This window comes from Xiphophorus hellerii, chromosome 2 (genome assembly GCF_003331165.1).
Source record: "Xiphophorus hellerii strain 12219 chromosome 2, Xiphophorus_hellerii-4.1, whole genome shotgun sequence".
Lineage (NCBI taxonomy): Eukaryota > Metazoa > Chordata > Actinopteri > Cyprinodontiformes > Poeciliidae > Xiphophorus > Xiphophorus hellerii.
Genome location: NC_045673.1, coordinates 24,069,816 through 24,094,674, shown reverse-complemented (window position 1 = coordinate 24,094,674; position 24,859 = coordinate 24,069,816). Strand labels below are relative to the sequence as shown.

Below are 24,859 nucleotides of genomic sequence, written 5' to 3'. Positions count from 1 at the left end.
TCAAAGTAACTAAGGCAAGATTTACAAAAACATATACATTTAGCATCTTAAATTCAAAATAAGTTTTTTTTTTATTTAACAAAAATTAAAGGTAAATATGTTCTGCCTGAAATTCCTCATTGTTTTAGCTTCCCCAAGTTCAAATTCTGTAAATAAAATCTTCTGTTAAGCAATTATTAGCCAATTATTAATCAGTCAATCAAAAAAAAATATATCAGCAGATTAATCGTACACTGACGTTGAGCCTTTTCACAAATTGATGTTTGAAGTGTTTTTGTAGCTGCACTTCCATACTTTGCTATAAATGAGCAAGCGCTCACTAAAGAAATGCTATGCTGCCGCATGTTAGGCAATAAAATCTGAATTTTGTCATCTTTGAAAGAAATGGAATTATTTATTTTTATATTTAAATGTATTTCTAAAATTATTTTAAAAAAAAACATTAAATGGAAAATCTGCTGAATGTTTTCCATTTTTAATCAGATTAATCGATTAATTATCTGAATAATTGATAAATTAACAGATTTCTAAAATAATCATTGCAGGCCCAATAAGTTACTTGATCTCTTGCTGCCAACACAGATGTTCTGCTTGTGCTGCACTCACCTCGGCATTACACATGCTTAAAGTAAATCTGACATATTATCTGATTAATTTAGCTAGTAATTATTTATCATAACAAGATGATGACTAGAAATAATATACAGTGGGGAGAACAAGTATTTGATACACTGTTGATTTTTCAGGTTTTCCCACTTGCAAAGCATGTAGAAGACTGTAATTTTTATCATAGCTACTCTTCAACTGTGAGTGATGGTATCTAAAACAAAAATCCAGAAAAATACAATGTATGATTTTTAAATAATTAATTTCCATTTTATTGTGTGAAATAAGTATTTGATCATCTATCAACCAGTAAGAATGTTGGCTCTCACAGACATGTTAGTTCTTCTTTAAGAAGCCCTCCTGTTCTCCACTCATTACCTGTATTAATTGCACCTGTTTGAACTTGTTACCTGTATAAAAGACACCTGTCCACACACTCAATCAATCAGACTCCAGCATCTCCACAATGCCCAAGACCAGAGAGCTGTGTAAGGACATCAGGGATAAAATTGTAGACCTGCACAAGGCTGGGATGGGCTACAGGACAATAGGCAAGCAGCTTGGTGAGAAGGCAACAACAGTTGGTGCAATTATTAGAAAATGGAAGAAATACAAAATAACGGAAAATCTCCCTCGGTCTGGGGCGCCATGCAAGATCTCACCTCGTGGAGCATCATTGATCTTGAGGAAGGTGAGGAATGAGCCCAGAACTACACGGCAGGACCTGGTCAATGACCTGAATAGAGCTGGGACCACAGTCTCAAAGAAAACAATCAGTAACACTCTACGCCGTCAAGGATTAAAATCCTGCAGTGCACGCAAGGTGCCCTTCCTCAAGCCAACGCATGTCAAAGCCCGTCTGATGTTTGCAAATGACCATCTGAATGATCCAGAGGAGGAATGGGAGAAGGTCATGTGGTCTGATGAGACAAAAATAGAACTTTTTGGTTTAAACTCCACTCGTCATGTTTGGAGGAAGAAGAATGATGAGTACAACCCCAAGAACACCATCCCAACCGTGAAGCATGGCGGTGGAAGCATCATTCTTTGGGGATGCTTTTCTGCAAAGGGGACAGGACGACTGCACCATATTGTGGGAAGGATGGATGGGGCCATGTATCGTGAGATTTTGGCCAACAACCTCCTTCCCTCAGTAAGAGCACTGAAGATGGGTCGTGGCTGGGTCTTCCAGCATGATAACGACCCAAAACACACAGCCAGGGCAACTAAAGAGTGGCTCCGTAGGAAACATCTTAAGGTCCTGGAGTGGCCTAGCCAGTCTCCAGACCTGAATCCAATAGAAAATCTTTGGAGGGAGCTTAAAGTCCGTGTGGCCCAGCGACAGCCCCGAAACCTGAAGGCTCTGGAGGAGATCTGTATGGAGGAGTGGGCCAAAATCCCTGCTGCAGTGTGTGCAAACCTGGTCAAGAACTACAGGAAACGTCTGATCTCTGTAATTGCAAACAAAGGTTTCTGTACCAAATATTAAGTTTCGTTTTTCTGGTGTATCAAATACTTATTTCACACAATAAAATGGAAATTAATTATTTAAAAATCATACATTGTATTTTTCTGGATTTTTGTTTTAGATTCCATCACTCACAGTTGAAGAGTAGCTATGATAAAAATTACAGTCTTCTACATGCTTTGCAAGTGGGAAAACCTGAAAAATCAACAGTGTATCAAATACTTGTTCTCCCCACTGTATTTTATTTCTTTGGATTTATACCTGTGTAAAAGGCACCTTTGGGTGAGCCACCATGCATAGGAAGATTCTTTATGATTACTGTAGCCCGGAGGTAATGCCTTTTGCATCTACGTCAGATGAGTTTCTTTTCATCATCTCTCTGTTCCCGTAGCCTCTCGTAGAGTGTGAGATAAATGCTTATGGGATGCAGAAAAGAAAATTAAGAGATACGTCTGAGGGTCTACTTTTAATTGGTTTTCCTTTTCAATCCAACAAGCTATAGACGTGTAGCTCCTGTTATATTTTGCTCATCTACACCTATAGAGGCCAAGAGGAATTGCGAATCAGCTCAAAAATAGAGTATTTTATTAACCCAAAATTTTAAACCTGCATATTCTATTTTGTTGTACAAAAAGCTACCTGGGCAGTGATTCTGTCTGCTAAAGAACCCAGACTCCCTCCACGCTGCCACTCTTTGTCCCCCGATCAGCTCGCGGGTCGGGACTCGCATTAAGCGTCGACTCCTGTAAGTGCATCACAAACAAGAGCTCTGAAGGGGACGGGAAGGCATTACTCTTGTTTAATTACTTTGCCTAGGGGAATTAAACTGGCAGCGGTGTGGTCTCGGGACGGTCCCTCTTGGCTTTCAGCTCGCCTAATTGTGTGCCACTCACATAATAAGTAGCTGTTTAGACTCTCAGTCACTCACCTACAAGACAGAATGCTGCTGCACCGCAGGGACCAGTGGCTGTTCCACAAAATTACCCTTAGCCTAAAAATAGACCTCCGCATTGCACACACACACACATAGAGACAATGGAAGGCATGCCACATGTACGTACTTGAACATGCTTAATATTTACCACGTGGCAATATTGTAGTGTCTCTGTGTGAGTTGTCCTCCCTCTCCCTCTAATTAGTGAGTCTGTTTGCTTCTTTCCAGCTGTGGAACGGCAGACATTCACGCTCACATCAAACAAACATTCACCTCCAGCACTGACGTTGGGTATGGACGTCTGGGGAATGTCGTCTTTCTTCTGAGATTTTAGAATACTGTAGGCCTGTCGCAATTAATCAATTAATCGCACGATAAATTCAAATGAGCTCTACAATTTACATTCTGATCATAATTTTTGAAGGGCAACTTTTGTTTACATGATCCATTTTATTTTTAGTTTCTGGTGTGTGTTTTTTATTTCTGTTTTACTTAGTGTTTTTGCTTGTTACGTTTTATTTTGAATATTTGAAATTTCTTCCAGTTTTTAGTGGTTAGCAGTGCTTGCCAAGTTTTTTTTTTGTTTTTTTTTTACAAAATTAAAGTGTTTGGCCTTCGAGAAAGCAAACTTGCATAATTGTGTCTGAAAATGGTCTCAAAACGACATTGTTTTTTTTATTATCGCAATAATTTCTGGGACGATTTATCGTCCGGCAAAATTTATTGTGTCAGGCTTTGATGTAAAGTGATTTTGTGACAGTGTATAAGTTAGATAACATGTAGGATGTATTGAGTTATAGTTATATTGCTAAAGCATTACCTAAGTAAACTAAAAAAAAAAACAAGGTATAATTCATAAAATTTTCACAAAAAACCTGCAAAACGTTTACATATTTAAAAAAAATTACCAATCACTTTGAAATAAAAATAATTTCCACTCTTCATTCCTTAGATAAATAGTCACATTTTTTATACATTTGAGTGAAAATACATTGCAGTGTGTTCAAAACAGACAATGCAGATTGGTAGTTGCTGGAGTTTTTATATGGAGTTCCTCAGAGTTGAGTGTTTGGAACAATGTTGCTTCTTTTTCATATCAGTGATGTGTGTAATGTTTTTATGCCGTCAGCAGATGATCAGAAATGTATTTTGCTGTGTAAAGAACATAAGTCAGTCTAGAGCTAAATATCTGGTTTGTGTTAATACATTTTTAAATCTATTTAAAACGATTCTCCGTCAACCATTTTAACAACTTAAATTTTGATGATTCGGTTTTGTCATTTCCTTCGTCCTTTTTACTTTATTTACGTTTAATTCCCCTTTTCACTTTAACCTTCCTCTTTGCTGTCTCCTCTCCTTTGTATTTGGATTCTTACAAAATACAGGCTGATTCTCTTTAAATCTCAGTGAAGGCGCTGCAGCCGCACCAGTTAGTTTCTCAAGGGAAATTATATCTGTTGAGGATACAGGCACTTCAATACGCACATGCTTTTATTAGAAAGGAATGCGCGCTCTTTGTCAGCTATCTTTCATATACATAGCATGTTGGCCTCATCCGTCATCACCAGAGCCACCGATAGTCAAGTATTCAGTCACTCACTAAACTTTCCTGTCAGCAGTTTTGTACAAATAAAAATGAATAAATGCGTTTGTATGCAGATGCTTTTACTTGGACACCCCTAAATAAAATTCAGTTCAACCAATTACCTTTAGGAGTGACCTAAACAGTAGACGGTGTGTAATTTAATCCCAGCATTCAGCTGTTAGAAGGTTGTTGAGAACATTAGTAGCATCATGAAGACCAAGGAACACAGCAGGGAGAAAGTGGAGAGGTTGAGTCAGTGGAAGTTTATAAAACAATGTTCCAACATGCAGATCACATCAGAAAAAGCCAATTGAAACATCAGAAAATGGAAAGAAAAACATTAAGCTGAGAAACAGCCAAGTAGCCAGCAGTAAATCTGGAGGAAACTCGGGTGGGAGAATCTGAATCGATTGGGAATCTGTTGTCAAAAGAAAGCTGTGAAAAATCCAGTTTGTAGTTTGCTACAATCCCTTGTAAGAGATGCAAAAGGAAAAAAAAAGATGTCAAAGAAGATAGTTGTGTCAGATGAAATGGTAGTGGCAGTGTTGCAACCAGTTGAGTTTGCTAATTGAAAGCCAAGTGAGTAATCCTCCCGCGGACTTAAGAGATGGGATCATTTGGAGCTTTTTACTCTGTGCACGGTCTGGTGGGGTGGCACTGACCCCGCGTGTGCTTTTACAAGTTTTTATTTGTAAAAGCAAATAAAAATTTAAATTGACGGTCTGACGGGACACGTCTGGAACCCCCCCCACCACCACCGCCGCCTCCCCGGCGGACCATGTCAGCTGAGCATCACACTGAGACCATGAGATGGTTAAGCTATTATATATATCTTTGCATTTGTACTTTCAAATATGATGAATTATTTACTAAAGAACTTTTGTCTTATTGTATTATTTTTAATAATCATTTTTGTAAGGCAGCCGGTTTGGATTTGGTTAGACACCCCAGATTTTTCTTCATGCAATTTCCACTTTACAGCACCTTTATTATTTTTTTTTTACCTTCAATAAAAATAGAAATTTGAGCGTTTTGAGTAAAAATGAATAATGACGTAGAATGACTAAACTAGATGCTTCACCTTCTAATGCCGTTTCAGTTGACATTAACGTATTTCTTTATCCATCCATTTTCTTACACCCTTATCCCAGTTGGGTCAGGAGGGGTGCTGGTGCCTCTCTCCAGCTGTCAACAGGCGAAAGGCGGGGTCACCCTGGACAGGTCGCCAGTCCATCACAGGGCAACTATATAAAAACTTGCATACCTCATATCATTTAAGGCTACTGATTTAATATCGTCTGCATAGTGATCCTTTGAAAGCCTGTTAGATGAACACATAGTCATGCCTGAGGTTCAGCTGTTTTGAATAGTGGGAATAATTTGAGTGGGTAAAACGGTTTTAAGTTGTAGCCCAAAAGACTTTTAGCTAAAGCTGTCATTAAGAAGGTTGTACAAATTTTCAGACTTTGCCATTTACAAAAGTTTGAAAAAGGTAGATGACATTTTTAAACCATTTCAGGAGTATTAATGCTTTTGTGAGACATACAATATAATACACTGCAGTCACCATGGATTCTCAGAGTTACTGACTCGCTTTCTTTGATGTTACCTCCATTAACCTCTGACTTTCACTTCACAGTTCTCCTTCTCACCCAGGATAGAGAAATGTTGTCTTTGTTTGACAAATGTTATAGCAACAGTGACTCTCACTGTCAGGAGTCAGGGTAGAAAATTGTCTGTCGCTGAGTAATGACTATAATTAGACAACAATTGGGGCAGAAAAAGAGAGGTATCAAAAAAAACAGATAATGATGGCGTGGATGAAGGCCTGTGCTGGGCTGCTGTAAGTGAGATTGAATGCTCTGATTAAGAGCAGAGCGCCAATTATGTCCCACTCGGATAAGTCAGATCTCTTCCTTTTAATCTCAACTTCTAAACCGCAGATTAGATACAGAAGTTTAGCATTTAGAGCAAAAATGCACATGCTTATCTATTCTATAGGTTTAAGAGCCTGTTTTTAACTTATCCTTGATGCCATGGAAGGTTTTCTTGACTTGGCTGAATTACTCCTGGTTGTTTGGGTTTTGTGTGTTGCAGGCTTCTAGATCCAGTGGGAAGATTCACAGCTTTGGGAAAAGAGAACAATCCATCAAGAGGAATCCTAACGTCCCAGTGGTGGTCCGAGGATGGCTGTACAAACAGGTAGACGACCCCCCTGCTCAGACATCGCAGTCCGTCTCCTCATGTTCAGGACTTATTTTAGGACCACACATCCTTAAAAAATTATTTGTTCTTTTTCACCATTAAATCATTTGTTCATCATTCCAACCTGGGTCCTCCACATTTTCCTCACCACCTCTATAACCGCACTTCATGACAATACCTTTGTGCAAATGAAGTGGCTTAGCGGTGCTTACCAACAACGAACACCGATATTACTGTGGAATATTGTAGGAATTGATGCATGGTTGAAATACTATACAGCAGACTGCACAACTTTGTATGAAAAAAAAAAGCAGATTCAAATGTAGGAAATGCTAAAGTGGTGAAATAATGGGAACCCCATAGGCATGACCTATGTCATAATATAGGCATATCATGACACCTGTTTCACAATTAACCACGGCCTACATGCCATCTTTAAAAATAAACATTTTTATGAAGTCTGTATATTATTCAAAAACATTAAAAAAGTTTTCCGACTGTCTTATTAAAAGAAAAACAGTCAATTTCCAAATTTTTCAGATCATCAATTATTTTTTATTTTGTTGGCCAATTTTTTATTTTTTTACCATTCTTGAGTTCAGGGGTCGAACAAAGTCATTTCAAGGGCAATGAATGGCTCTCAGGCCCCACTTTGGACACCCCAGAGGCTTGGATTGGACTACACTGTAACCGTGATGATACAGGGTCATGCTGCTGATTGGATCGCCATCTTGACCAGCAGCGAATTTGAGAAACATGTATTATCTCTTTACACCTGTATTATTATTATTATTATTATTTTATAGATGTCCCCTCCTCCACCAAAATCCACTCCAGTTGGGTCAGTAAAGTTTTGACTTTTTCCCCGCGGCCCACTTTTACTCCTCCCTGATTTATTCTGTGTACTTTGGAAATGTGGAGCACCTGGTGTTTGATCGCGTTTGCTTATTTAAAGTTCTACTTAAAATAACCGGCGCTTGGCACCGCCCCGCCGGAAAGACGCCTGGCCTCGCTACAATACGAACGGTGAGACGGCGAGAATCAGACGGCAACATACAGTGGCACACGCATCACTATGCATGACACCTATATCACAATTACAACACGTCGTCCCTCACACTCGGGTCAGCGTCTCTGTGGCCAGGCGGACAGTGTGTTTTATTCCCTTCATCTGCCCACACCGCAGATACCTCACATTTTCTACATTTTGAGCAAATGGGACGAGTATTTATAACTTTGTTTGAGGTTGGAGTTTTTTTTCCCCCGCTTCTGCTGTGTCACCTCTCCTCTTTAAATGGCTCCATTTTTAGCAGGCGAACATACAGGATGAAACAAGCAGCGGAAAAAAGCAGCGAGCCAGTAAACATTCCCTGCTTGTGTCCGGCTCACTTTTCCTCTAATAAAGACGGTTTCTCTCCATATCTGCTTGGTCTTGTCACAAATTCCTTTTTTCCCATCATTTCTTGCTTCTGACACTCTGTGGACTTTGCAGTACATTATTATTATTATTATTATTATTATTATTATTATTATTCATGAGTGTTTTGCCTCTTTTTTTCCCTCTGCAGGACAGCTCTGGGATGCGCCTTTGGAAGAGGAAGTGGTTTGTCTTATCTGATTTCTGCCTTTTCTACTACAAAGGTGAGTCTGTGCAGCATGAGCAAAGCATGTTTTTTTTTTTTACACGGTATACAACTACAAAAACATAATGAAATAATGATCAAATAAGTAGCAGGTGTCAATGGAAACCAAAAAATAGAAAATGTGGTGAAGGACAAATTTGTAGCTTTAAGCTGGATTTTTAGACAGTATTTAAACATTGCCAAGTTAGATGGATAAAAGGAAAGAACAGAGCAGAAATACACTGAATTTCCTGTTATTTGTTTAAAAGTAGCAGTCGGAACGAACAGCCAACACGCCTCCATAAAAAATATATAATTTCCTTTCTGGAAGCATCCCATCCACTGCAAAAACACAAAATCTTACCAAGTACTTTTGATCCAGTTTGTAGAGCAAATATTTTAGTACCCTTCAAATAAGACAAAACTAACTTACAAGTAGCTTTTTAGCAAGATATAAGAGCTTGTTTTAAGTGACTCTATCAATCAGTCAAATTTTATATGTGTAGCACATTTCAGCAGCAAGGCATTTCAAAGTGCTTTACATCATAACAAACACAGAAACACAGAGTCATGCAACATAGAATCAATAATCAAAACATTACATTAAGTCAAGTGCCATCATTAAATAGTCCTTTAATGTTTATTTTAAAAAGTAGCTCCACTGGTAGATTTATTTCACTAATAACAATACATTTTTCATCTGCTAATGCAGCTAGTATTATTTTTAAATCAATATTAAGGATTTTTTGACTTAAAAACAATTTCCTATTTCCTGCTGAAAAGTTCCTTGTAAGTTAGTTTTGTCTTATTTCAAGTGTACTGAGATATTTACGCTAGAAACTAGACAAAAATACTTGGTAACATATTGTGTTCCCGCAGTGTCGCTTTTCTACTTCCCCCAACTTGCTAAAAAATTAAAATAGCTAACTTAATCAAAAATCGTCCGATTCCGACCAGTGGCCGGTTCCTCTTCAATCTTTTATTCATATTTCTTGATAAGACTATTTATACGCTGATGCTGATCATAACTTGCCTGCCTGCTGAGATTGGTCATGAAATTTTAAGTTGAAAAACTTTGCAAGTGCAAATGCCTGAGTTTGTCAGTGGTCAGTCATGACGGTACTAACTTGGTCCAGAACTCTGTGTGTCAATCTACATTAAATTAAATTACAATTTAAAAAAAAAAAAAAACAGTATTTGTATCACAAATTTAACTTTGGTATGAACTGTGTAGAAAACGTGCAGACAGCTCAACACGTTCTGATTGTTTTTGTGAAGTGGAACTGACAAAGGAGGCAGTAAATCAGTCTTGGCGTCCTTTAATTGGATTTTTCCTAGTGAAACACGTATGTGACAAGAGCTCACACACACGCACACACACATCACACACTAACTGCTGGGCTCTGTCGTCCTTCCTGTCTTAATCTGCCTCTCTGCGCGCTCCTTTGCCATCTCTGTATATTTTTGAGGGAACCTTTTGGGAGTCGCCTCGGTGACATCGATTCGCCGCCGTTTCATTCTTGTCTCTTTTCTCCCTCAGTTCAAAGGTTTCTGCTCTCAACGTGAAAAGTCTTGATCCGGCAACGCTTGTCGTTTCTTTTCACCCCGCGTGTTCACGAACACAGCCGCATGTTGGTGTTTCTATTATGTCGTGGGTACTGGTTTCTGTTAGGGCTCTAGATTTCTTTTGTTTTGCCTTTTTTTTTTTTGTCAGTTTTTAAACGATAAAATACAAGGAAGATCATGAACGGCTAACTACAAGAGTTTTTAAAGCTGCAGTGTGTAACTTTTATAAAAATACACATTTGTTGAAACTGTTACTATGTTGTAACCATACGGTGTGATGAGACAGATAATCTGTTTTCTCCCAGTGCTCAAAGTTCAATCTAGATAACCAATCAGAGCCCGTCTCAAAACAAAACAGAAACAACAAATAAAATGAATTATGAAGACTCTGTAAATAAAGTTGCCCTTCAAAAAAAGGGGGCTAGTTGAGATCAAAGCATCAGACTGAAGAATTTTATCATCCAGTTTTTGGTAGAAAAGGAGAGAAAAGATTAAAATGATAAATCAACGCAAGTGGAAATTATTTGGCTTATTTTAATTTATCGTGCCAATAACTGATTTATTGCGACAGGCCTCAGTAAGAGTGGAGTGTTTACTCTTAAAAGGGTTTGGTGAAAAGGCGGCTCAAGTAACAGATGAAGTTTCATCAGACGGACCAAAATATAAAGTTTTATATAATTAGAAAATAACAAAATCAAGCAAAATAAACATTTGTCCAAATCAGTTTCTCTCAATAAAATAATCTTATGAAACTTTAACAAAAACAGCAGGTCTGTGTCTGGTGATGTTTTTCCGTTCATTCAGTGAAGTTTCTCACAGCGGGTAGAGGAGCCAGACGTCTTACTCAAGTAAGAGCAGCAAAAAAACTTCATGGAGAAAAAAAAGACTCTTAAAAGTAAAAAAGTACTCTAGTTATTTAAGTAAATGTAACTAGACAACTCTTAATTTAACTCTGAGCTGATCAGGTTTGCTCCGTGTGTGTGTGTGTGTGTGTGGGTGTGTTGGGGTGGGTGTGCGTGTGTGTGTGTGTGGACCATCTCGTCCACCATGTGGGGAATGTGTCCTCCAAACGACCTTGGATTATTTTCAACCCAACTCTCCGTTTAATCTACAGCGTCCCTTTATCACCTTCCACCCAAACACTCGGAGACGCGGACATGTCGGCATGCGCACATTCCTTCATATCAGCAGTGAATTTTACAATGAAGCAATCATTGAACACGCCACACACATGTTGTAATTCTCTGAGACGGTACCGAGTGGAAAGCCAACATGTACGGAGTTGTAAACATAGAACGATATTTTTAAAAATGTGAGAACATCATTCCTCAAGCAGCGGCTCTAGGCATTAAGACAAAAGTTTAGGGTAAAGGTGAAAGGTCAAGGGCTGGAGAAACGCATGTTTGGCGGGTGGCTAGCTTTTACTTCGCCGCTCATTTAGCTTCTGGCACATGGAGCGACGGCATGAGAGCGTCGTGTCACTGGTGGCGGACGGGGCGTGAAATTAGAGGGTGATGAGTGATACTTATTTTATTGCCCCTTCCTTTCCTCTCTATCTTTATCTCTGTTTTCCCTCACCTACTCCACCCTGATTATCCACTCCCTCATTCACTTTCTCTCTCTCTCTCTCTGCAGACAGCAGAGAGGAGGCGGTCTTGGGCAGTATTCCTCTGCCCAGCTATGTCATTTCACCCGTTGACCCCGAAGATCACATCAGCCGCAAGTATGCCTTCAAGGTACGCCTCTTTTTGTTAGCACTCTTTCTATGCTGCCTGGTAGTTCTTTTCTTTTTTTATTGCTCTAATGTGATTGTGGTTTTCTCTTAAAGTTAAGATGAAAAAGTTTTGTTGTTTTTTTTTGTAATAACAATAAGCAGTAAATATTTCTCAGCTCATCATTTGCAAATGTTCTTCAAGTCTGTTAGCGCACAATTTACCGAATGAAAACATTGAAATGTCAAAGCGGCGATAAAAAGGAGTCGCAGGGTTTTCTCTTTCACGTTCAAAAAACAGTCTTGATGCTGTGCGTCATGACCGCAGGTTGGTAGTGATTCCATCCTGACTGACAGATATTGGGTTTTTTTCCTCCCACTGGAACCACTTGAGATAAAATGTATGTACGCTTCCTGCTATTTAAAGCTGAGAAGTTTCCACTGAGCTATTTCTGTCATTTCAGCCTGAGAAGCTCGTGCTAAATGCCAATACAGCGACTTGCCCTTTATAACCCTTCAACTTTTCCACATTTTGTCACGTTACGATCACAAACCTGGATGTTTTTGATTTTGATTTTAAGTGCGTGGCTTTTGGATGTAGCTTCCTGAAGTCCACATGCTGTAGAGACGCTTTCTGTAATTGCAGCAGCAAGTTTTTTTAGTGCAGTGGTTCACAAACTTTTCAACTCCCCAAACAGCATTAGCTTCTGCGTTAGGACCCACAGACAATGCTACAAAATGTAAAGAAACAAACTTTTATCTACTTTTATACACTATTCAATAATTATTACATTATTTTAGCATAAATTCAGCCTCATACCATCCAGTTTTAGTTTCCTGTGAGGTCTTTTTCTTGTCAGAAACTTGCCCATTTCACGCTTGCTAGTTATGCTAGCTATGCTAGGTTGCTAGGTCTGCCTGCTTGGGGGGTAAAGCAGCTTGATCAATTTGACTGGCTGCCAATCAGAAAGACGGTAATATGGACTTATTTTGAGGTGATATTGATAATGATAAAGATTATGACATAAATCTATTTATTGCTTGATTTTTTCAGCCATCTTTATGACTATGACTGCATGACACAAAATTCATTGTGTCACAAACACAATTAAAGCTGCAAGCAGCCTCGGGCGGCCCTCGCAGCAAGCGCCGCTCCGGCCTATTGGCCACCGCGGGGGTTCCGGCCACCGCAGAAGCTCTCGCACGATTTCCAGAGCCGCAGCCAACTCCCCACCGCAGAAGCTCTGCCGCAGTTTCCAGCACCGCCGCCCGCTAGCCGCCGCAGAAGCTGTCGCGCATTTTCCACGCCCGTCCACCGGGCGACACGCGTGAATGCGTTCGGCGGCACTCCCCGACGACTGTCAAAAAATCTGGTGCAGATCGGTCGATGCATCGAGGAGATACAGCCCATGTATTAACTTAGGGGGCGCAGTGGAGCCAAATTACATTTCAACCTCGTTGGGCTCTTTAGAGGTGAACAAAGGTCATACATATCCAGTTTGGCGTCAATCGGATGATCCATGCGTGATTTAGAGCCAAACGTATGCATATGGCGAGGGACTGATATTCGCCATTTGGCCACGCCCACACGGTTCAGCCAGCAGCGAGCATTGACAGAGTTTATCATCCGAATCATCTTGATTAGGTCAAGAGAGCCATAAACAGAGCTTTCCAAGGAAAAAAAACGGCACTTCCTGTTCCGAGGGGGCGGGGCTTAGATGACGTCATAATATGATGACGTAGGATCGACGGGCATCCCACCAGGATCACTCAAGCCAACTTTGATGCAGCTCGGTCAAAGTATGTGGAATGTAGAGGCAAACGTATACGAACGGCGTTGCCGCCATTGAAAACTCTTGGCACTTTAAAGCAAGCGAGACCAACTTCCTATCTGTCATCCAACAAGGAATCACCTTGATTAGGTCAAGAGAGCCATAAACGGAGCTTTCCAAGGAAAAAAAAGACACTTCCTGTTCTGAGGGGGCGGGGCTTAGATGACGTCATAATATGATGACATAGGGTCGTCAGGGATCCCGCCAGGGTCACTCGTGCAAAGTTTTGTGCAGAAGCTATCACCGTTCACAGTAGAATTACAAATTTTTAATTTTTTCCTACATTACAAAATTGAACTCTGTCATTCCGTAGGGCAATGCTGCCCTCTGGTGTCGAATTACTGAAATAATGAAACTATTTTAGTAATTTCAGTAATTCGACACCAGAGGGCAGCATTGCCCTATGGAATGACAAAGGATCCCCTTTGTAATTACATATTACACAGTCGATCACAGGGGAACTTTGAGCCCTGCTAACCCCCCTTCAACATGCTCCAAAACTCACCATATTGATAACTTTAAATCAGACATGCCTTATGATCAGACTGACCGAGTTTGAAGCCGATCAATCGAAATCCCAAGGAGGAGTTCGATCAAATACGAAGGCTCTAAATGTCAAAATCGAGGTCAAATGAACTTCAATCTAAAATGGCCGACTTCCTGTTGGGTTTAGAGCATGGCTCCAAGAGACTTTTTTGTACGTCCTGACAAGATACACATGTCTACCAAGTTTCGTAATTCTAAGTTAAAGCATCGCTTGGGGCTGATTTTTTAAAATATTCTAGGGGACCGTATAGAGAAATTAGGCCACGCCCACCAAATTTCGCTATGGATTCCTGTTCGGGGATGGATAAGGATCCATCCTAGTGAGTTTGGAGCTGGTCGGCCTGAAACTGTGGAATTCAGAGCCAAACGAAATTCGACGGCGTTCGCAACGCCGCCACGCCCACCTGCTTCATCGCAGCCGGTCGGGGTTGGAATCCACAACACACCAACATGACTTCTGTCTCTGGACACAGTTTCATGTTGATTAGGTCAAAGGGCTAAGATAGCGACCGTTCACAGTAAAACATTACACTTCGAGCTCTCAGGGGGCGTGGCCTACGTAAATAAAAAATTTCACCGCAGGGTATTTTAGGACACCCGATGACGATCTATCACTGAACGTTTGGTCCCTCTATGTGTTTTTGTATAGGAAATATAAGAGGTTTTTGTTTCATGGCGAGTAGGTGAACTTTGACCCCTGGTAACCCCCCTTCAGCAAGCTCATACAGTCACCAATTTGATAACTTTAAATCAGACATGCCTTATGATCAGACTGACCGAGTTTGAAGCCGATCAATCGAAATCCCTAGGAGGAGTTCGATCAAATGCAAAGGCTGTAAACGTCAAAATCGAGGTCCACAATGGACCTTCAATACAAAATGGCCGACTTCCTGTTGGGTTTCGACCATGGCTCTAAGAGACTTTTTTGTATGTCCTGACAAGATACACATGTGTACCAAGTTTCGTAATTCTAGGTTAAAGCATGGCTTAGGGCTGTTCATTTAAAATACTCTAGGGGTCGCTATAGAGAAATTAGGCCACGCCCACCAAATTTTGTTATGAATTCCTGTCGGAGGGTGGATAAGGATCCATCCTAGTGAGTTTGGAGCAGCTGGGCCCGAAATTGTGGAATTCAGAGCCAAACGAAATTCGACGGCGTTCGCAACGCCGCCACGCCCACCTGCTTCATCGCAGCCGGTCAGGGCTTGAATCCACAACACACCAACATGTCTTATGTCTCTGGACACAGTTTCATGTTGATTAGGTCAAAGGGCTAAGATAGCGACCGTTCACAGTAAAACATGACACTTCCTGTTCTCAGGGGGCGTGGCCTAAGCAATGTCATAATTTCACCACAGGGTATTTTAGGACACCTATTGTTGATCAATAACTGAAAATTTGGTGTCTCTGTGAGTTTCTGTGCAGGATATATAAGAGTTTCGTGTTTCATGGCGAGTAGGTGAACTTTGACCCCTGGTAACCCCCCTTCAGCAATCTCAGACAGTCACCAATTTGATAACTTTAAATCAGACATGCCTTATGATCAGACTGACCGAGTTTGAAGCCGATCAATCGAAATCCCTAGGAGGAGTTCGATCAAATACGAATGCTGTAAACGTCAAAATCGAGGTCAAATGAAATTCAATCTAAAATGGCCGACTTCCTGTTGGGTTTAGAGCATGGCTCTAAGAGACTTCTTTGTACGTCCCGACAAGATACACATGTGTACCAAGTTTCGTAATTCTAGGTTTAAGCATGGCTTGGGGCTGTTCATTTAAAATACTCTAGGGGTCGCTATAGAGAAATTAGGCCACGCCCACCAAATTTTGTTATGAATTCCTGTCGGTGGGTGGATAAGGATCCATCCTAGTGAGTTTGGAGCAGCTGGGCCCGAAATTGTGGAATTCAGAGCCAAACGTATGGCAACGGCGTTACAGGTCACTTCGCCACGCCGCCACGCCCACCTGCTATGTCAAAGCCGGTCAGGGTTGGAATCCTCAACACACCAACATGTCTTCTGTCTCTGGACACAGTTTCATGTTGATTAGGTCAAAGGGCTAAGATAGCGACCGTTCACAGTAAAACATGACACTTCCTGTTCTCAGGGGGCGTGGCCTAAGTGATGTCATCATTTGACCATAGGGTAGTGTAGGGCACCCGATGACGATCAATCACTGAAAGTTTGGTCCCTCTATGTGTTTTTGTATAGGAAATATAAGAGTTTCGTGTTTCATGGCGAGTAGGTGAACTTTGACCCCTGCTAACCCCCCTTCAACATGCTCCAAAACTCACCAATTTGATAACTTTAAATCAAACATGCCTTATGATCAGACTGACCGAGATTGAAGTCGATCAATCGAAATCCCTAGGAGGAGTTCGATCAAATACGAAGGCTGTAAACGTCAAAATCGAGGTAAAAAATGGACGTTCAATACAAAATGGCCGACTTTCTGTGATAGTTGGCTTATAACATTAAATGTAAGTTCTGAGTCTTTTGGTGAGCTCTACAAGTGTACCAAATTTCATGTCTCTACGATGAAGTACGTTCATACCATTGTGTCAACATAAAATTGCTAGTTGCCGCCGTTCAGCAATTTTTTTTGCGATTTTTGCGACAACCTTAAAATTCAAAATTTTTAAATTTTCTAGTTGCGACCGCCAAGTTTGGTGAGTTTTTGAATATGATAAAGCCCCCAAAAAGGCACACGAAGAGGGGGGCAGAATCGTAATAATAATTAAAGCTGCAAGCAGCCTCGGGCGGCCCTCGCAGCAAGCGCCGCTCCGGCCTATTGGCCACCGCGGGGGTTCCGGCCAGCGCAGAAGCTCTCGCACGTTTTCCAGAGCCGCAGCCCGCTCCCCACCGCAGAAGCTCTGCCGCAGTTTCCAGCATCGCCGCCCGCTAGCCGCCGCAGAAGCTGTCGCGCGTTTTCCCCGCCCGTCCACCGGGCGACAGGCGTGAATGCGTTCGGCGGCGCTCCCCGACGACTGTCGAAAAATCTGGCGCAGATCGGTCGATGCGTCGAGGAGATACAACCCATGTATTAACTTAGGGGGCGCAGTGGAGCCAAATTACATTTCAAACCCGTTGGGCTCTTTAGAGGTGAACAAAGGTCATACATATCCAGTTTGGCGCCAATCGGATGATCCATGCCTGAATAAGAGCCAAACGTATGCATATGGCGAGGGACTGATATTCGCCATTTGGCCACGCCCACACGGTTCAGCCAGCAGCGAGCATTGACAGAGTTTATCATCCGAATCATCTTGATTAGGTCAAGAGAGCCATAAACGGAGCTTTCCAAGTAAAAAAACGGCACTTCCTGTTCTGAGGGGGCGGGGCTTAGATGACGTCATAATATGATGACATAGGGTCGTCAAGGATCCCACCAGGGTCACTCGTGCAAAGTTTGGTGCAGAAGCTATCGACCGTTCACAGTAAAATACAAGACTTCCTGTTGTCAGAGGGCGTGGCCTACGTGATGTCATCATTTAACCATTGGATATTATTCTACACCCGAGGATGATCAATAACTCAAACTTTGGTGTCTCTGTCAGTTTTTGTGTTAGAATTACAAATTATTTAATTTTTTCCTCTATAATTCAACATTGAACTGTCATTCCGTAGGGCAATGCTGCCCTCTGGTGTCGAATTACTGAAATTACTGAAATAGTTTCATTATTTCAGTAATTCGACACCAGAGGGCAGCATTGCCCTACACATGACAAAGCCCTTTGTATTACACAGTCGATCACAGGGGAACTTTGAGCCTTGCTAACCCCCCTTCAACATGCTCCAAAACTCACCAATTTGATAACTTTAAATCAGACATGCCTTATGATCAGACTGACCAAGTTTGAAGTCGATCAATCGAAATCCCTAGGAGGAGTTTGATCAAATACGAAGGCTGTAAACGTCAAAATCGAGGTCAAATGAACTTCAATCTAAAATGGCCGACTTCCTGTTGGGTTTAGAGCATGGCTCCAAGAGACTTTTTTGTACGTCCTGACAAGATACACATGTGTACCAAGTTTCGTAATTCTAAGCTAAAGCATGGCTTGGGGCTGATTTTTTGAAATATTCTAGGGGGCGATATAGAGAAATTAGGCCACGCCCACCAAATTTTGTTATGAATTCCTGTTGGCGGGTCAATAAGGATCCATCCTAGTGAGTTTGGAGCAGCTCACCCCGAAACTGTGGAATTCAGAGCCAAACGAAATTTGACGGCGTTCGCAACGCCGCCACGCCCACCTGCTTCATCGCAGCCGGTCGGGGTTGGAATCCACAACACACCAACATGTCTTCTGTCTCTGGACACAGTTTCATGTTGATTAGGTCAAAGGGCTAAGATAGCGACCGTTCACAGTAAAACATGACACTTCCTGTTCTCAGGGGGCGTGGCCTACGTAAAAAAATAATTTCACCACAGGGTATTTTAGGACACGCGATGACGATCAATCCCAGAAAGTTTGGTCCCTCTATGTGTTTTTGTATAGGAAATATAAGAGTTTCGTGTTTCATGGCGAGTAGGTGAACTTTGACCCCTGGTAACCCCCCTTCAGCAAGCTCATACAGTCACCAATTTGATAACTTTAAATCAGACATGCCTTATGATCAGACTGACCAAGTTTGAAGCCGATCAATCGAAATCCCTAGGAGGAGTTCGATCAAATGCAAAGGCTGTAAACGTCAAACTCGAGGTCCAAAATGGACCTTCAATACAAAATGGCCGACTTCCTGTTGGGTTTAGAGCATGGCTCCAAGAGACTTTTTTGTACGTCCTGACAAGATACACATGTGTACCAAGTTTCGTAATTCTAGGATAAAGCATGGCATGGGGCTGTTCATTTAAAATACTCTAGGGGTCGCTATAGAGAAATTAGGCCACGCCCACCAAATTTTGTTATGAATTCCTGTCGGTGGGTGGATAAGGATCCATCCTAGTGAGTTAGGAGGAGCGGGGCCCGAAATTGTGGAATTCAGAGCCAAACGAAATTCGACGGCGTTCACAACGCCGCCACGCCCACCTGCTTCATCGCAGCCGGTCGGGGTTGGATTACTCAACACACCAACATGTCTTCTGTCTCTGGACACAGTTTCATGTTGATTAGGTCAAAGGGCTAAGATAGCGGCCGTTCACAGTAAAACATGACACTTCCTGTTCTCAGGGGGCGTGGCCTACTTAAAAAAATAATTTCACCACAGGGTATTTTAGGACACCCGATGACAATCAATCAATGAAAGTTTGGTCCCTCTCTGTGTTTTTGTATAGGAACTATAAGAGTTTCGTGTTTCATGGCGAGTAGGTGAACTTTGACCCCTGCTAACCCCCCTTCAACATGCTCCAAAACTCACCAATTTGATAACTTTAAATCAGACATGCCTTATGATCAGACTGACCGAGTTTGAAGCCGATCAATCAAAATCCCTAGGAGGAGTTCGATCAAATACGAAGGCTGTAAACGTCAAAATCGAGGTAAAAAATGGACTTTCAATACAAAATGGCCGACTTCCTGTGATAGTTGGCTTATAACATTAAATGTAAGTTCTGAGTCTTTTGGTGAGCTCTACAAGTGTACCAAATTTCATATCTCTACGATGAAGTACGTTCATACCATTGTGTCAACAGAAAATTGCTAGTTGCCGCCGTTGAGCAATTTTTTTTGCGATTTTTGTGACAACCTTAAAATTCAAAATTTTGAATTTTTCTAGTCGCGACCGCCAAGTTTGGTGAGTTTTTGAATATGATAAAGCCCCCAAAAAGGCAATTCATTTGGGTGGAAGAATAATAAGAATAATAATAATAATAATAATAATAAACAGTACAGATACAATAGGCCTTCGCAGCGCTTTGCTGCTCGGGCCTAATTAAAGCTGCGAGCAGCCTCGGGCGGCCCTCGCAGCAAGCGCCGCTCCGGCCTATTGGCCACCGCGGGGGTTCCGGCCACCGCAGAAGCTCTCGCGCGTTTTCCAGAGCCGCAGCCCGCTCCCCACCGCAGAAGCTCTGCCGCAGTTTCCAGCACTGCCGCCCGCTAGCCGCTGCAGAAGCTGTCGCGCATTTTCCCCAAATTACATCTCAAACCCGTTGGGCTCTTTAGAGCAGAACAAAGGTCATACATATCCAGTTTGGCGCCAATCGGATGATCCATGTGTGAATTAGAGCCAAACGTATGTATATGGCGAGGGACTGATATTCGCCATTTGGCCACGCCCACACGGTTCAGCCAGCAGTGAGCATTGACAGAGTTTATCATCCGAATCATCTTGATTAGGTCAAGAGAGTCATAAACAGAGCTTTCCAAGGAAAAAAACGGCACTTCCTGTTCCGAGGGGGCGGGGCTTAGATGACGTCATAATATGATGACGTAGGATCGACGGGCAAGCCTCCAGGATCACTCAGGCCAAGTTTGATGCAGCTCGGTCAAAATATGTGGAATGTAGAGGCAAACGTATACGAACGGCGTTGCCGCCATTGAAAACTCTTGGCACTTTAAAGCAAGCGAGACCAACTTCCTATCTGTCATCCAACACAGAATCACCTTGATTAGGTCAAGAGAGCCATAAACAGAGCTTTCCAAGGAAAAAAACGGCACTTCCGGTTCCGAGGGGGCGGGGCTTAGATGACGTCATAATGTGATGACGTAGGATTGACGGGCAAGCCTCCAGGATCACTCAGGCCAAGTTTGATGCAGCTCGGTCAAAATATGTGGAATGTAGAGGCAAACGTATACGAACGGCGTTGCCGCCATTGAAAACTCTTGGCACTTTAAAGCAAGCGAGACCAACTTCCTATCTGTCATCCAACACAGAATCACCTTGATTAGGTCAAGAGAGCCATAGATGAAAGTTTCCAAGGAAAAAAATAGCACTTCCTGTTCTGAGGGGGCGGGGCTTAGATGACGTCATAATCTGATGACATAGAATTTTCAGGTATCACACCAGCATCACTCAAGCCAAGTTTGGTGCAGCTCGGTCGAAACATGTGGAATCTAGAAGCAAACGTATGGCATCGGCGTTACAGGTCACTTCGCCACGCCGCCACGCCCAGCTGCTATCTCAAAGCCGGTCAGGGTTGGAAACCTCAACACACCAACATGTCTTCTGTCTCTGGACACAGGTTCATGTTGATTAGGTCAAAGGGCTAAGATAGCGACCGTTCACAGTAAAACATGACACTTCCTGTTCTCAGGGGGCGTGGCCTAAGCGATGTCATCATTTCACCACAGGGTATTTTAGGACACCTATTGTTGATCAATAACTGAAAATTTGGTGTCTCTGTGAGTTTCTGTGCAGGATATATAAGAGTTTCGTGTTTCATGGCGAGTAGGTGAACTTTGACCCCTGGTAACCCCCCTTCAGCAAGCTCATACAGTCACCAATTTGATAACTTTAAATCAGACATGCCTTATGATCAGACTGACCGAGTTTGAAGCCGATCAATCGAAATCCCTAGGAGGAGTTCGATCAAATACGAATGCTGTAAACGTCAAAATCGAGGTCAAATGAAATTCAATCTAAAATGGCCGACTTCCTGTTGGGTTTAGAGCATAGCTCTAAGAGACTTTTTTGTACGTCCCGACAAAATACACATGTGTACCAAGTTTCGTAATTCTAGGTTTAAGCATGGCTTGGGGCTGTTCATTTAAAATACTCTAGGGGTCGCTATAGAGAAATTAGGCCACGCCCACCAAATTTTGTTATGAATTCCTGTCGGTGAGTGGATAAGGATCCATCCTAGTGAGTTTGGAGCAGCTGGGCCCGAAATTGTGGAATTCAGAGCCAAACGTATGGCAACGGCGTTACAGGTCACTTCGCCACGCCGCCACGCCCACCTGCTATGTCAAAGCCGGTCAGGGTTGGAATCCTCAACACACCAACATGTCTTCTGTCTCTGGACACAGTTTCATATTGATGAGGTCAAAGGGCTAAGATAGCGACCGTTCACAGTAAAACATGACACTTCCTGTTCTCAGGGGGCGTGGCCTAAGTGATGTCATCATTTGACCATAGGGTATTGTAGGTCACCCGATGACGATCAATCACTGAAAGTTTGGTCCCTCTACGTGTTTTTGTATAGGAAATATAAGAGTTTCGTGTTTCATGGCGAGTAGGTGAACTTTGACCCCTGCTAACCCCCCTTCAACATGCTCCAAAACTCACCAATTTGATAACTTTAAATCAAACATGCCTTATGATCAGACTGACCAAGTTTGAAGTCGATCAATCGAAATCCCTAGGAGGAGTTCGATCAAATACGAAGGCTGTAAACGTCAAAATCGAGGTAAAAAATGGACGTTCAATACAAAATGGCCGACTTCCTGTGATAGTTGGCTTATAACATTAAATGTAAGTTCTGAGTCTTTTGGTGAGCTCTACATGTGTACCAAATTTCATGTCTCTACGATGAAGTACGTTCATACCATTGTGTCAACAGAAAATTGCTAGTTGCCGCCGTTCAGCAATTTTTTTTGCGATTTTTGCGACAACCTTAAAATTCAAAATTTTTAAATTTTCTAGTCGCCACCGCCAAGTTTGGTGAGTTTTTGAATATGATAAAGCCCCCAAAAAGGCGCCTCTTTGGGGGGGCAGAATCGTAATAATAATTAAAGCTGCAAGCAGCCTCGGGCGGCCCTCGCAGCAAGCGCCGCTCCGGCCTATTGGCCACCGCGGGGGTTCCGGCCACCGCAGAAGCTCTCGCGCGTTTTCCAGAGCCGCAGCCCGCTCCCCACCGCAGAAGCTCTGCCGCAGTTTCCAGCACTGCCGCCCGCTAGCCGCCGCAGAAGCTGTCGCGCATTTTCCCCAAATTACATCTCAAACCCGTTGGGCTCTTTAGAGCAGAACAAAGGTCATACATATCCAGTTTGGCGCCAATCGGATGATCCATGTGTGAATTAGAGCCAAACGTATGTATATGGCGAGGGACTGATATTCGCCATTTGGCCACGCCCACACGGTTCAGCCAGCAGTGAGCATTGACAGAGTTTATCATCCGAATCATCTTGATTAGGTCAAGAGAGCCATAAACAGAGCTTTCCAAGGAAAAAAACGGCACTTCCTGTTCCGAGGGGGCGGGGCTTAGATGACGTCATAATATGATGACGTAGGATCGACGGGCAAGCCTCCAGGATCACTCAGGCCAAGTTTGATGCAGCTCGGTCAAAATATGTGGAATGTAGAGGCAAACGTATACGAACGGCGTTGCCGCCATTGAAAACTCTTGGCACTTTAAAGCAAGCGAGACCAACTTCCTATCTGTCATCCAACACAGAATCACCTTGATTAGGTCAAGAGAGCCATAAACAGAGCTTTCCAAGGAAAAAAAGGCACTTCCGGTTCCGAGGGGGCGGGGCTTAGATGACGTCACAATGTGATGACGTAGGATCGACGGGCAAGCCTCCAGGATCACTCAGGCCAAGTTTGATGCAGCTCGGTCAAAATATGTGGAATGTAGAGGCAAACGTATACGAACGGCGTTGCCGCCATTGAAAACTCTTGGCACTTTAAAGCAAGCGAGACCAACTTCCTATCTGTCATCCAACACAGAATCACCTTGATTAGGTCAAGAGAGCCATAGATGAAAGTTTCCAAGGAAAAAAATAGCACTTCCTGTTCTGAGGGGGCGGGGCTTAGATGACGTCATAATCTGATGACATAGAATTTTCAGACATCACACCAGCATCACTCAAGCCAAGTTTGGTGCAGCTCGGTCGAAACATGTGGAATCTAGAAGCAAAAGTATGGCATCGGCGTTACAGGTCACTTCGCCACGCCGCCACGCCCAGCTGCTATCTCAAAGCCGGTCAGGGTTGGAAACCTCAACACACCAACATGTCTTCTGTCTCTGGACACAGGTTCATGTTGATTAGGTCAAAGGGCTAAGAGAGCGACCGTTCACAGTAAAACATGACACTTCCTGTTCTCAGGGGGCGTGGCCTACGTGATGTCATCATTTGACCATATGGTATTGTAGGCCACCTGATGACGATCAATCACTGAAAGTTTGGAGTCTCTGTGACTTTTTGTGTTAGAAATACCAATTTTTCAATTTTCCTGTGTATTACAAAATCGAAGAATTTCATCTGCAGGGCAATGCTGCCCTCTGGTGTCGAATTACTGAAATAATGAAACTATTTCAGTGGCCAGCAGAGGGCAGCATTGCCCTACAAACGACGAACATGTACTGTTTATTATGTAATTACACAGAAGATCTCTCTAATTCATTCTGAGGGGGCGGGGCTTAGATGACGTCATAATATGATGACATAGCATTGTCAGGCATCACAACAGCATCACTGAGGCCAAGTTTGGTGCAGCTCGGTCGAAACATGTGGAATCTAGAAGCAAACGTATGGCATCGGCGTTACAGGTCACTTCGCCACGCCGCCACACCCAGCTGCTTCATCGCAGCCGGTCAGGGCTTGAATCCACAACACACCAACATGTCTTCTGTCTCTGGACACAGTTTCATGTTGATTAGGTCAAAGGGCTAAGATAGCGACCGTTCACAGTAAAACATGACACTTCCTGTTCTCAGGGGGCGTGGCCTACGTAAAAAAATAATTTCACGACAGGGTATTTTAGGACACCCGATGACGATCAATCCCAGAAAGTTTGGTCCCTCTATGTGTTTTTGTATAGGAAATATAAGAGTTTCGTGTTTCATGGCGAGTAGGTGAACTTTGACCCCTGGTAACCCCCCTTCAGCAAGATCATACAGTCACCAATTTGATAACTTTAAATCAGACATGCCTTATGATCAGACTGACCGAGTTTGAAGCCGATCAAT

At 42.5% G+C, this 24,859-nt stretch overlaps 1 protein-coding gene across 9 annotated transcripts in view; it reads left to right on the top strand.

The window, feature by feature from the left end:
• The window catches only part of LOC116736696 (pleckstrin homology domain-containing family A member 7-like), a 161,938-nt gene that overhangs the window by 88,161 nt on the left and 48,918 nt on the right, over positions 1-24,859 (top strand). For all 9 annotated transcript variants that reach the window (XM_032589380.1, XM_032589352.1, XM_032589424.1 and 6 more), the window contains 3 exons: positions 6,691-6,795; positions 8,367-8,439; positions 11,622-11,722. In XM_032589380.1, coding sequence (XP_032445271.1) covers positions 6,691-6,795; positions 8,367-8,439; positions 11,622-11,722 — 279 coding nt within the window. The remainder of the gene's footprint in view (positions 1-6,690; positions 6,796-8,366; positions 8,440-11,621; positions 11,723-24,859) is intronic.